We start from the raw sequence: 14,576 nt of genomic DNA on the forward strand, positions 1-14,576 counted from the left end.
TTTGTGTATGTAAAGTGCCATACTAGGAGGTGGGAGAGATGCATATCTTAGATAAGACAGGGTCCTTGTTCTTATGGGATGTGAATGTTAGTAGTAAGAGATATGGCTTAGAGGTGGGAGAGAGTGAAGATAGAATAAAGTGTAAAAAAGTTATCACAGCAGTCCAAGTTGATAATCAAAAGAACCTGAAATAGTGTGGAGAGAGAGAGAGAGAGAGAGAGAGAGAGAGAGAGAGAGAGAGAGAGAGAGAGAGAGAGAGAGAGAGACCAACCTGGAGATAATTGTCACTAGGAATTGTTTCCATGTATCTAGTTGAAATAGGTTTCCTTACAAATTCTTTTTACTTCTTGTTCCCAATTATGTCTTCTGGTACATAAGGGGCTAAATTTAATTCTAACAGCTGCTACTGGGGGTTCCCACAATAAGCCCAAGGTCCCACAGGGTTTCTAGATTGTACATCTGCCTATGTCTGTGTCTAACAGGTTCTGCCGAGAAACTTGGCCCTTCCCTTTGTGGAAGTCTCTAGAACCTTGGGTCTACCCCCTATCCTGGGGCACTCAGATTTAGTCCTGATGAACTGGAAGAAAAAGGATCCAGATGGGTAAGTTGGGTAGTAAATATTGCTGGGACAGAAAGAAATGAAATTCAGTTAGAGATGGGAATTTGTGGATATAAAGGTTTGCAGAACATTGAACTACTTAGTAAAGGAGATACCTAGGGAATGATCTGGATGCCTGGTGATGTGGATGGGTGTGTGTGTGTGTGTGTGTGTGTGTGTGTGTGTGTGTGTGTGTGTGAGAGAGAGAGAGAGAGAGAGAGAGAGAGAGAGAGAGAGAGAGAAAGAGAGAGAGCACTATAGTAGAAAAAAAGAGAAAAATATGATTATGAGTCTTCAGGTACTCAATTTACTAAGAGGTGTGTGATTTTATGGACTCAAAGATTGGCAGATCTTCATTTACTTTGTTCTCTACCATCTTGGCATAAGGTACTGTCCTGGGGGCCAAGTTAGTTCAGTTCAATACCCCAGGAATTCTAGTTGTTAGATAATTTCTTAACTTACGTATATGAACAAGACACCCTGTGACTCTCAGTATCCATCTTTGTTCATGGAATTTCCTGTACCCATATTTGGAGTGACAAGCCCAGAAGCCAACCCCAAGCCCTTGTACTGATCCTAGAAAATAGGGTCCTAGATTAACTGCTTCTTCTCTCCATCCTTTTGTCCTCACTTAAATTCTGCTCCCTTTTTCCTTGTGAACCAGAATTGTCATTTGCTCAGTCCTGGATCCTTTCACAATCCACATTCCCTTTGCTTCCCCCTTCCTTCATACCCTCTGCAACCTAACTCTTAATAAAGTCCCCTTCCTTGGAGATCTTTTCATCTCATGCTCAGAAGATTTTCTTCTTTTGGTATGCATAGAAACCAGACATTCTCTAGGAGATATTATTTCCTCCACTACCATCACAAGTGTAGGTTGTTCCTTTTATGTACTGTATAGCATCAGATCAGGAAGGACTTGATCTACTGCTTACTCCCTACTGCCATCTCCAGACCCTCCTATTACCATGAAATGAGATATTTGCCATGGTGCCTGGAATATAGTAAGCTCTTAATAAATGTGTGTCCCCTTTCCAAACCCCTTCCCCCAGTATTCTGCAACGTTTCCTTTGGTTTTCTTCCATCTCTATTATCCTTGTTCCTATTATCTTTAGGTTACTTTTTCTCCTTTCCATGGAGTTCAGTATCTGACTCACAGGCTTTGTCTCCACTCCTTCTCCTTACCTTTATGCCTGTAGGCTTCACTATACATGTCCATTTGGATATTCTGTTCTCCCACTTTATCTAACTCAACTCTGAAGAACTATATTCTCTCTCTCTCTCTCTCTCTCTCTCTCTCTCTCATGACATTGGGGTGATGTCATGACTTGCACTTAATTGCCTTCAAATGAGGGAGGGCTTTGCAAAGTTACCAAAATCACTCTCTCCTCCAGTCATCTGGGTCCAGTGACAAAATATATATCAAGATGACTGGAGATGGCCCTGGATGTTTAAAGCAATTGAGGTTAAGTGACTTTCTCAGGGTCACATAGCTAGTGTCTGAGGTGAGATTTGAACTCAGGCCCTCTTGACTCCATGGCCAGCACTCTATCCACTGTGCCACCTATCTGCCCCATTACATTAGATAAGCAAGCAAAGAAGGAAGGAAGCCAGCACTTATTCAAAGTCTTGCTATATGCCGGGTATTGTGGGAAGCCTTGGGGATATGGGGACAAAAGTGAAAGTACTCCTTTCTTTTCACATTATGAATCTCATGAAATGGTCACATTACTTGAATTCATACCCCATGTTTACATTGGGCTGGAACCAATCATATTTTAAAAATCGTAACTTCAAATGATACAAATTCAAATTCATGGGACCACTTCCTGCAATTCATTGCTTGCATCAATCATGATGAGCTGGCTGTATAGATTAGACTCATAAACAGGGAGATGTGAAACGCATATAATTGGGGGGAAGGGAAGACATTAGCAGATGACAAGACGTGGAAAGGCCTCAAGCAGAAGGAAATCCTTGAGCTCAATTTTGAAGGAGACCTTATATTCTGGGAGGTGAGGTGGGAGATGGCCTATAAGCATAGCCCCTCCATGGGCTTGTGCTCACAGATTCCCCTCTCTGATCCCAATCCTTTCCTTTCACCTCTTTCTATGTTTCACTCCTTCTCAACCTATTTATACAACTGTGACCTCTGATACCTCCAACCCTCTCCCTTCTCCCAGTACAGCATGCTATTCTGGCTTTGCTTTCTTCTCTTAAATCATGTCCCTTTTGTTTTCTAGTTAAACATCATACTGTATACCTAGTCCTACTGCCAATTTTCCTTACCCCTGATTTCTCCCCACCCCCACCCCCACCCTTTTAAAGGTAGGATAGGATAGAGAAATAGCCTTAGAGTATGGAAGACCTGAGTTCAAATCCCCTTTCCAAAATATACTGGCTATGTGACCCTGGGGAAATTGCCTAACTTCTCAAGACCTCATGCAGCTCTCTGAGTGTAAGACAGTAGCAGGGCAGATGATAAACTGCATTGGTAGAGGAATTTTCCTTACCAGGAGTTCCCTAAATAAGTGAAATCATAGGTTGAGCCCCACAAAATAACGTACACTCACATTACTCTCAGCAGTTGAAGGCATTAGTGGAGTTGGTGTTTCTCTAGACTTCCAGAGTAGGTGATTGACTTGAGTCAGTAGAGTCACTCATGCAAGCCAAGGGAATGGAGACTTATTTAAGGAATTATTCCATTTTCCTAGACTTTAAATTCAAAACCTAGAGATGCTACAGCTACGCTAAGGATTTTTTTGCAAATGTGTATTTTTGAAGTAAACTAGTATAGCTTAAGCTTTGACCGCCACCTGGTGGCTTTCACAAATATGGCACCCTGTAGTAACTTTCAAGGGCCAACTAGGTGGTGCAGTGGATAGAGCACTAGGACTCGAGTCAAGACCTGAGTTTAAATGTGACCTCAGACATGTAGCAGCTATGTGACCTTGGGAAGGTCAACCAATCCCTTTTTGCCTCAGTTCCTTATCTATAAAATGGTGACACACTGGAGAAGGAAATAGTAACCCCCTCCAGTATCTTTGTCAAGAAAATTCCATAGACAAGTCCATGAGGTCATGAAAAGTCAGAACATGACTGGCAACTTTCATGCCACCCCTGCCTTTCTGGAACCCAAGAAATTTCAGATGTGCACCAAGTATTACAATAAATTCAGGATTACCTTCCTCTCCCTCTCTCATTCCCACTTCTCTTCTCTACCCTCCCACCTCCGCCCCTGACTTTGTTTCTCCTCTCTGTCTCTCTTTGTCTGTCTCTCTTTCTCTCCCTAGACCTTTTCTTTCTCCCTCTCCTTCCCATCTTTTTCAAATACATATGTGCCCTTAACCTATTTCTTCATCAATAACTTCCTGCTGGATGTCTTTACCTGGTATTCCACTGGCACCCTAAACTCAAAATATCTAAATTGGAACTGAAAATCTTTCCCTCAAAACCTATCTCTTGTCCAAACTTCCCTATTTCTAGTGAGGGTACTGTTAACCTCCATTGCTAAGTCTTATCGATTCTGTCTCCTTAATATTCATCCCTTTTTCCTCCTCCTTTCTTCAATCATGAGATCACCACTCTAATTCAAATTTACATTCAAATCCTCATCTGGATTAGTGTAATATCCTCCTAATTGGTTTCCTTATTCTGTTTCTTTTCCTTCTCCAATTCATCCTCCACAAAGTATCCAAAATAAATTCTCTTAAGACTCAAGACTAAAAAAAAAAAAAGAAAAAGAAAAAAAAGAAAAGAAAAGAAAAAGGAGACTCAAGTCTGACTATTATTCCTGCCCTAAAAAGCTTTCAATGGCTCCCTATTGTCTCAAAGATAAAATACAAACTTTACATGATATTTCAGATTTCCCATAGTCTGGCTCCATCCTACCTTTTCAGTTTACTTTCTTCTGTTTTATGTATTCTGTGTTCCAGGTGCACTGGACTGGTAGCTGATTTAGAACTCAATTTGAGGGCAGCTAGGTGGTGCATTGGATAAAGCACCCACCCTGGATTCAGGAGGACCTGAGTTCAAATCTGGCCTCAGTCACTTGACACTAACTGTGTGACCCTGAGCAAGTCACTTAACCCTCATTGCCCTTAAAAAAAAGAAAGAACTCAATTTGATACTGAAATATATGTTACACACAAGAAACACCCTTGGTTCCATGAGAAATGTAATGCTTTTACTTGAAGGAGTTGTTTATAGTTGGGCAGGATGCCATATTAATGCTAGCCACCAGGTGGCAATCAAGGATTGTACTATGTTCTCTCAAGTCAAACAATTTGCAAAACCCACCTCTGTCCAAACTTTGCCCCAGCATTCTTCATTTAAAGTCGGGGGGGGGGGGATGGGAGTGCATTAATTCCATTTAACACCCCCCCCAAAAAACTTGCTTGAGTCATATGTGCATAATTATCTGTTTGTGTCATGCATATTCAGTAAGTCCTCAGCTTACCTCACCTGGTATTCACTGGTGACTATCAGCTCCAGCTCATGGACCCTGCCTATAGAAGCCTTTAATAGGTTGGCCTCAGAAATGCCTAGAGGTGCCCACCAAGAAATTGGCTCTATGTCTCTTCCTGAAAAGAATGAGGGACATGCTGTTAATTCTTGCCTGTATATAGAGGACTTGAATATACAAACTGGTACTACTCAGTTCCTATGATCTACTTATCCAGTCTGTCTAGCTACAGGGAACATACCCCTTGATCTTGCCTTCGCCTGAAAATGTTTTACTTCCATGTTTATAAACTCTAATATAACTTTATCTGATCATAATATTTTATTATTACACCTTATAACTCATAACCCTACTCTGAATATTCATTATAATCTCCAGTCTTTCTACCTGAACTGGCTATACTCTTTTCCCCTTCCCCCTCTTAACTCTTTGGGGGGTAACCAGCTCAACTTATGTTATCCTCAACTGTCAGATCTTTTGCTCCTTGTCTTATCATTGACCGGCCAAACCCCAACCTTGGATCATTCCCACAATCTTCCTACTTCTTTCCCATTCATATGCTGTTGTATGGAGTTGGAAGAAATGACAGAATTGTGTTGATTAGGTCAACTACAAATTAACTTCAAGTCACTCCTTCCATACCTCCCTAATAGATTCAGTATCTCACTATCTACAATGGCTTTTCCAAACCTATTCATGTCTTCTATGACACCCTTTCCCCTGACCCATTTCTGCTGAGGACCTCACCTCATATCATTCACAGAAAAGAATTGAGAATTATTTGTCATGAGCAGTCTTCCTCCTCATCTCACTTATTTCACTGAGACATCCTACTCTACTATCTTTTCCTTTGTTGTTTGTCCTTCATTTTCAAAGAGGACAAATGACATCATGGGGTGATAGCTTGACTTGCTCATGAATTGGATTTAAGTAAGGCAGAGTTGTAGATGAAAAGGTCCCCTTTTTCTTTAACAAGGCTGACCTCTATATGTGAGCATTTGGTTCCATCTCCTCCTGTTATTGTGATCTTCTCTGTCGCTAGATCCCTATTTCTGCTTCTCTTTATTTTTGTCTGTCTCTATCTTAAAATGCTTTTTTCTCAGCTTGTCTCTATCTCTGTTACTCCCTTATTCAGAAGCTTTCCCCGTAGCTTTCTCAGAGTCTAGGTACTATCCATGCCCTATATAATAGAAGCATTGTAAATGTGTGTGACAGAGTGGGAGTAGGGCAATCTGATTACTGAATACAGTAGGTGCTTAATGTTTCTTTAATTGAATTGAATTCCTCATATTTTCTTTTCTTATATATTCTTGATGGCCAATATCTGAAACTTGATTAGACCACTGGAAATCAGGTAATTATTATACTCTAAATTTCTATTTTTATGCCCTGCTTAACATTTTATAAAGCACTTTTTCATCCATTATGTTCTTTGATTCTCACAATGTCCTGGTAGAGTTTTAAGGCTATGTATTATTATCCCTATTTTTTGGATGAGGAAACAGACATGGGAACAACTTTTAGGAATAAGGGGGTGATCGTCATGCCATATTTTACCCTAATGTATTGTGTTTAGGTCTGGATGTTCCAGTTTAGCAAGGATACTGACAAGTTTGAAAGTGACCAGAGCTGGGCAACCAGAAAGATGAAGGACCTTTTGTCTTTGTCAAATAAATCCTGACTGAAGAAAGCAATGATGTGTAGCCTGGTGAAGAGAGATGGGGCTGATGGGTGGGGAAGAGTAAATGATACTTTTTCTCAAGTATTTGATGGGCTGTCCTATGGAAGAGTGATCACATTGACTCTGGTGACCCCAGCAAGTAGGACTAGAAACAATGGTCAGAAATTTAAAACAATAGCTACAACAACAACAACAACAACAACAACAACAGATTTAAGTTTGGTGTAGAAAAAACTTTCTAGCAGAACTATTCAAAAATGCAATGGGCTCCTTCAGAAGGTAATAGTTTGGATCTCAGTGATCATTTGTCAGGTGTTTTGACATTGGGTTATTTTTTTTTAAAGATAGCTAGGTGGTATGGGGGTAGCTAGGTGGCACAGTACATAAAGCACCAGCCCTGGATTCAGGAAGACCTGAGTTCAAATCCGGCCTTAGACACTTGACACTTAACTAGCTGTGTGACCCTGGGCAAGTCACTTAACCCTCATTGACCCACCAAAAAAAAAAGGTAGGTAGGTGGTATAGTGGCTAGATGCCAGAACCTGGAGTCAAGAAGACCTGAGTTCAAATCTGACCTTAGATACTCACCAGCTCTGTGACTTAACCTCTGTCTGCCTCAGTTTCCTCATTTGCAAAAATGGGGATGATAATAGCACCTATCTTTCCAGGGTTGTCATGAATATCAAATAAAATAACATTTTAAAATTGCTTTCCAAAATTTAAAGAACTATAGAAATCTTAAAATTATTTGGGACAGAATAATTAAGAATTATTTAAAATAGAATGATAATAATTACTATTACTGGTGAAGGACTTGTTGTTGTTTGTCCTTTGTTCTTGAAGAGTGCCATGGCATTGGGAGGTAAAGCCATGACTTGCAGTGAATTGGATTTAAGTGAGGGAGGACTGTGCAAAGTCACTAGCCTCACTATCTCCTCCAGAGCCATCTGGGTCCAGTGGCAAGATAGACATCAAGATGACTGGAAATGGCCTGGGATGCAGTGAGAGATCTTGGCCTTTTAAAGCTCTTTCCCAGGTCTCAGTAATAAGTGAATAAACAGACAGACAGATAGACAGATAAGTAAATAAATGGAGGAAGGAAGGAAGGAAAAAAGAAAGATGGAAGGAAGGAAGAAAAGAAAGAAGGAAGGATAAAAGTCTGGGAGGGGAAGGCCCTTAGGGTTACTGACCCAAACAGAAGCAATTGCTATTTGTACTCACTCTGAGCCATTAAGAGGCCAATCAATGGCCAATGAGGCTTGGGCTGGGACTTACTGTTGGCCAATCTATGAGAGTCAGAGTGACTTGGGGTTAAGGCATGGTCCTTAAAAAAATTAGGCCTTAAACCCCAAGTTATGTTCTGAGGTTTAAGCCATCAAAACTTAAATTCCTTTGGGCAGAGCACCCACAGGTAAAGGTATGATTCCCTATTTGGACAGAGGAAGGAGCAGGAGAGGGAGAGGAGAGAGAGATGGGGAAGAAGAGGGCAAAGGAGAGGGAGTTGTGTTGCCCAATTGGACATTGCCGGTTGCGTTCCCAGTGGGGCAACTCTTACTCACAGAACTCATTGTTGTTTGTCCTTCATTCTCGAAGAGGACCATGACTTTGGAAGGGGATGTCATGACTTGTAGTGAATTGGATTTAAGTGAGGGAGGCTGTGCAGGGTCACCAGCCTCAGTGGCTCTTCTGGAGTCATCTAAGTCCAGTGACAAGACATACATAAGGATGACTAGAGATGACTGGATGCAGTGAGAGACATTGGCCTAGGGTTTTTCCCAAGTCTCAGTAATAAATAAACAAAAGACTTAGATGCCCATTGGGGTCCCTTCCAATTCAAAATTCTGAGATTCTGTGCTTCTTGATAGTCCTGAAAGGCAGCAGAAGGAACCTGGAGTAACCTGGGTAATTAATTCAATTTCTTGGTTACTCTCTTCAGTAAATTTAGGGTATTGATCCAAGGTTCCTTCCAACTCTAAAATTACCTCCCCCTCTGCTCCCTTCCTTCCATAATTCACAGTATTTTCCAACTTCACTTCATTCCTTCAGTATGCTCTCTGCAGGGGAAGAAGAGGTAGGGGGAAGGAGAAGGTGCATCACTCTCTGAGCATGTGATTTTTTTTTCTTAAGGAACCTGGAGACCATTGTGTCTTTTCCGGGAGGTGAGAGCTTGAAGGGCTTTATACTGGTCATTCTTTCAGTGGAGAAGGCAGCAGTGCCTGGGATTAAGGTACTTCCTCATCCTGAATCTTACCTTATCTGTAGATGTCAATCTGGTAGCATCTTTAAGCCCCAATCTCAACTTCTACTGTTTGCCTTTCCAATATTCTCTGCCAGGTTCCAGCAGTTACTTATAGCCACCCAGAGAACCAAGACCCAGATCCCTAGTGATTTTGCCTTCCATTGAACTAAAGCACTTCAACACATGTAATGTCAGAGCCAGAAGCGACTTTAGGACACAGAGTGTTATACAGAATATTATAGCTGGATGGGACCTTGCAGTATAGGATGTTGGAAGAGAGATTACAGAGTTGGATGGGCTCTTTGCAATTGTTAACCTTCATTTTACAAGGGGAGGAAACCTAGAGAGTCTAGAGAGCTCACAGTCCTAGCAGCATAGATCTAGAGCTAAAAGAGGCCTCCAATTCCCTCATTTTACAAATGAGTAAACTGAGGCCTGGGTTGGAGAAGACAATTTGCAACAGGTCACTTAGATGGTATATGTCAGGGGTGGGATCAAAGACTAAGTTAGTGGTATTTGGAACTAGACAGCATAGTCAGGGGGATATGTGCTGCACTGGGGGATCTGAGTTCAAACCCAGGCTTTGATACTTAATATCTGTGTGATTTTTGATAAGCCGCTTAAAGTCTCTAAGCCTCAGTTCCCTGATCTACAAAAATGGTGGGGTTGAATCCGTTTACCTGTAAGGTCTCTTCTACCTCTAAATGTATGTCCATGAGTCTATCATTCTTAGACTATTGTTCTTTGTATCCAGTTACAAACCTGCTGCCCCAGCCCAAGCTTAATTAATTTGATCCTTTTTTTCTCCAGACAGGAGGGAGGCACATGAACACATATTTTAATGATACAAAGTGTCACAAGACATAAGAAACTAGTTTCATTCTTGACTTTATTTTTAAGAGTAATGATTTACTGCTCCTCAGCCCTGCTATAGATTGCTTTCAATGACTAACTCTCTTTTGGGAGGGTATGGTCCAGGGGTATGCTGGAACTAGCTCAAGGTGATTATTAAATTTTCAGTGTAAGCATTACATGCCGGAAAATACTATAAGCCAGGGTTTGATTTATTGTTTTCTTGATCTTCTAGACTTAAGAGAGTGATGAATAAATATTAATGAAGATTAAATGTCATGGGTTTTCAGAGAGCTGATTGTTAAACTTTTGTCAGCATGTTCCTGTGGATTAGCTTTTCTGTCTCTTTACTTAGATTTTAAGTTCCTTGAGGGCAGAAACTATGTTTTATAATTACTCCATACCTCCTAGGATAATGCCTTCTTTGTAGCTGGCAATCAAAAGACTTTTGTTGATTGAGAAGTAAAAATCGGTCTTAGTGGGGCAGCTAGGTGGCACAGTGGATAAAGCACTGGCCCTGGATTCAGGAGGACCTGAGTTCAAATCCGGAATCAGACACTTGACACTTACTAGCTGTGTGACTCTGGGCAAGTCACTTAACCCTCATAGCCCACCCCCCCAAAATTGGTCTTAATTTCACTTGGAGTAATGGTAGGGAGATCTATGATTGTGGGGTAGTAGAATGAGCACTAGGTTTGACTTAAACTTATTTGAATTTAAGCTCTGATTACTATTTCTGTGATTTAGGGTAGTTCATTCAATTTCTTGGTTACTTTCATCAGTAAATTTAGGGTATTGATCCAAGGTTCCTTTCATAATCCACAATATTTTTCAGCTTCACTCTATTCCTTCAGCATGCTCTCTGCAGACTTCACTCTATTCCCAACAGATGCCCCCTGGCCACTTCCCCACAAACTGACAAAATGATTTAATGTAACATAATAAATAACCACTACTCTTTATATAGAGCTTTAGGGTTGCAAAGGCCCTATGAGATTATTTTCACTTTACAGATGAGAAAACAAATTCAGAGATGTTAAGCTTTCTCCTGTGATCAATGTGGGACAAGATTCAGGGTCTTCTGACCACTGAAGGCTCTCCTAAATTCATTTCCACTTTGGATTTAATGAAGCCTTCCTGATAGCCATGGCTGTTAGGAAATATTATTTGCTTATTATTTTTTATTGGCGTATACTTAATTATATTTTTGTGTACTATCTTCCCCATTAGAATGTAAAATCCTCTAGAGTAGGGATTTTCGCTTTAATTTTCTTAACTTCAGCATCTAATCCAGAAACTGGCCCATAGCAGGGGCTTAATAAGCACTCATTAACCATTCAGACTATGCAAGTTCTACTTGGCCAGGGACACAACTATTTGTGACAATAGTCTCCATCCATGTACTTATCATTCAGTATTTTGTAGTATTTAGTTAGGTGCTATAGCCAGCTACTAGACTAAGATGGTCATGAAGGCAGAGATACCATTTTATTTAATCTTTATATCCTCCCGGTGCCTAACCCAGGGGTCTGAACCAAGTAGGTAATTAATAGGTATTTGTTAACATTGAATGAGAGTGGGGCAGAGCCAGGTAGGCAGATAGCAGGAAGCAATACAGCTGAGCTCCAACCCACAGAACTCCTCTAAACAGATCTAGAAAATGCACTAGACTGAATCCCTTGGCCCAAGTCAGCCAGCATAGGGAAATAGAAAGCAAGGCCAATTAACACTGGGGACTGAATAGCAGCAGGAGTGTGTGAATACTCTGGTGATCAGAGAAAGGCTGTGCACCAGAGCAAGAGGACATCCCAATGTATACTGGAGCACTGCCAGAATTGTATTCAGACACTGTGTCATGGACAGGTAGAAACTGGCATCTTTGTCACCTCTCTACTCAGGTCTGGGTCACAGATCTAGAGTGAATTGAGAAGGAGATCTGCACACAGAGGTGACATTCCCCAGCAGGGAAGCCCTACACAGTGTACAGAAAAAGGAGCATGTTCAGAAACCAGAAGTAGCAATGACTTGGTTCAGCTGATAGGAGCAGGTTCTCACTTCCAGCATCTAGCCAGACCTGCAGCAGAGAGATACCAGGGCAGGAATCTCAATCTAAAGGAGGGGGAGGGTCCTACAGTTTTGTCACTCTGAACTGGTGGAGCTTCCTAGCTGGCTGAAAGGATCTGAGTCTAGCAGCATTCTACTCTTGCTCTGAACCAAACCCAGGTCAGGAATGTGCATAGCCCAGATCAGAGGGACAACAATCAGACTTTGCCCTAGATCAGACTACTCTGAGATCACTGAAAGCTTTCAGGTCTCCAGCCTATAACTGGGAACCAAGAATAACTAAACACTCAATATTCCAAGAAAGCAATGAGCTATTGTGGTGACAGGGATGCTCAAGACACAAATATAAAAGAGAATAACTCTTAAACATAAGCAAAGCTTCAAAGAAAAACAAAGTTTGGGCATAAAATCAACTAGAATTCTTGGAACCCATTCCTGGAAGCAAGAGTTTAAAAATTATTTTTAATAAATGAAGTGAGAGCACTTGAGAAGAAAATTAGAAAAGAAATGAAAAAAAACAAGGAAGAAAAATTTGGAAAAGGAATTAATACCTTGACATAATATGTACAAGACCTTGTTTAAACAACAAACTCCCTGAAAGTTAGAATGTATCAAATAGAAGCCAATAATTCCATGAGACTATGAGAAATATTAAAACAAAGTCAAAAGACCAGAAAAATAGAAGAAAATGTAAGGTATCTCAGTGCAAAAAAACAAATGACCTGGAAAACGAATTGAAGGGAAAAAACTTAATCATTGAACTATTTGAATGACATGACCAAAAAAATAGCTTAGACCTTATATTTCAAGAAATTTTAAAAGAAAACTGCCTAGATATCATTGAATGAGAGGATAAAGTAGAAATAGAAAGGATCCACGAGTCACCTCTTCAAAGAAACCCCCAAATGTAAACTCCAAAAATGTCATAGCCAAAATCCAGAGCTTCCAAATCAAAGAAAAAAAATACTGCAAATAGGAAAAAGTCAATTACTGAAGAATCACAGTAGAATCACATATGATTTAGCAGCCACCACTCTAAAGGAGCAGGGAACTTGTAATATAAAATTCCAGAAGGCAAAAGATATGAACTTACAGCCAAGAACACCTTACCCAGCAAAGCTGAGTATAATGCTACAGGGTAGAAAATAGATCTTTAATGAAACAGAGAGGATTTCCAGGCATTCCTGATGAAAAGACCAAGCTTCATAGAAACTCTCAAGTTCAAACATAGAAGCAAAGAAAAATATTAAAAAGATTAAACATGAATGAACAATGACATTTGAATAAACAAAAATAAACCTCTTACATTCAAATATTGGGAGGTATTACATGTATGCCCTCTAAGCTCTATCATCATCAGGGGTCATAGAGAGAGGCTGATTTGACAAGGCCTGGCAGTGGTTCTATTATGTCTAAATGATTTAAGAGAACAAGGAAAGAAGGTAGTAAAGGACTACACTAAGGACAGGGGAAGGAGGAGAAGAGAAAGGAAAGTTAGGGGAAATGATCTCACATAATTTTAGTGCATGAGTAGACACCTATATAAACAGAGTAGGGGGAGGAGCTGACTCTTCAACTTCATTCACAGCTCAACCAAAGAATACACAGAGTTGGGAATAGACTTAGTTTTCATTCAATAGGGAAATACAAAGAAAAGAGGAGAAGGAAAGCGGGGGGATTAGAGGTAATATAGATTAAGAGTCATATTAACCCTAAACAAAAAAAAAACTCCAAGAATATACAGAAATATTTATAGCTCTTTTGAGGTGACAAAGAATGAGAATCTGAAGGAATGTTCATTATTTGGGGAATGTAAAGACAAGTTATGGTATATAAATGTGATGGAATACTATTGTGTTGTAAGAAATGACGAAGAGGATAGCTTCAGAGAAAACCTGGAAGATTTATATGAACTGATGCGGAGTGAAGTGAACATAACTAGGAGAACAATTTATGCAATGACAGTAATTTGGTAAAGTGACACAACTTTGAAAGAATTAGGAAGTCTTATCAGTTTAATGACCAACCAGGATTTCAGAGGACTAGTGATAAAACAGGCTGATAGAGGCAGAGTCAGGGTGCTGAATGAGGTAAATATGTTTATGTAAAGAGACATCCACACATATAGAGGGGTTACACATACATATGCACATATATTAAATATGTAAGTACATATATGTAGGACATAGGACATGACAATGTGGAAATTTATTTTGATAGTCTATACCTCTTTGTAACACAGTTTGTTTTTCTTTAGTTCTCAAGGTAAGGGAGTCAGAAGGAGAGAAGGCAGAGTTTTGCTGATTTAAAAATATATATATGTACATACATATTATATATACATATAATTTTAAAAAGTTAAATGACAAAGACAGGTTGTCTCCCTAATTCAATTCAACAATTATATATTGAGTATCTACTATGTACCTTGACAATCTCTCTCATTGATATAAAGTTTAAGACATAGTCCCTCACCTCAGGAAGCCTACCAGAAAGACAAGGAGGTATTAAGGATGCTGGAGTGGGCATCAAAAGACTGAAGTTTGACTCTCTCATTCATTAACAATTCACCTTTGGGCTAACTGAGGAAACTCTATCTACCACTCATACTGATCACCTACTCTGTACTTTCTAGTCTTAGAGACTTGCTTGAGACATTAAGAAGTTAAGTGACTGG

At 40.1% G+C, this 14,576-nt stretch overlaps 1 protein-coding gene across 2 annotated transcripts in view; it reads left to right on the plus strand.

Moving 5' to 3' along the window:
- Positions 1 to 14,576, plus strand: part of IDO2 (indoleamine 2,3-dioxygenase 2) — a 94,759-nt gene that overhangs the window by 48,788 nt on the left and 31,395 nt on the right. For both annotated transcript variants that reach the window (XM_043984360.1, XM_043984359.1), the window contains 3 exons: positions 483 to 601; positions 6,403 to 6,417; positions 8,872 to 8,971. In XM_043984360.1, coding sequence (XP_043840295.1) covers positions 483 to 601; positions 6,403 to 6,417; positions 8,872 to 8,971 — 234 coding nt within the window. The remainder of the gene's footprint in view (positions 1 to 482; positions 602 to 6,402; positions 6,418 to 8,871; positions 8,972 to 14,576) is intronic.

The sequence above is a fragment of the Dromiciops gliroides genome, chromosome 2, assembly GCF_019393635.1.
Source record: "Dromiciops gliroides isolate mDroGli1 chromosome 2, mDroGli1.pri, whole genome shotgun sequence".
In the NCBI taxonomy this organism is placed as follows: Eukaryota; Metazoa; Chordata; class Mammalia; order Microbiotheria; family Microbiotheriidae; genus Dromiciops; species Dromiciops gliroides.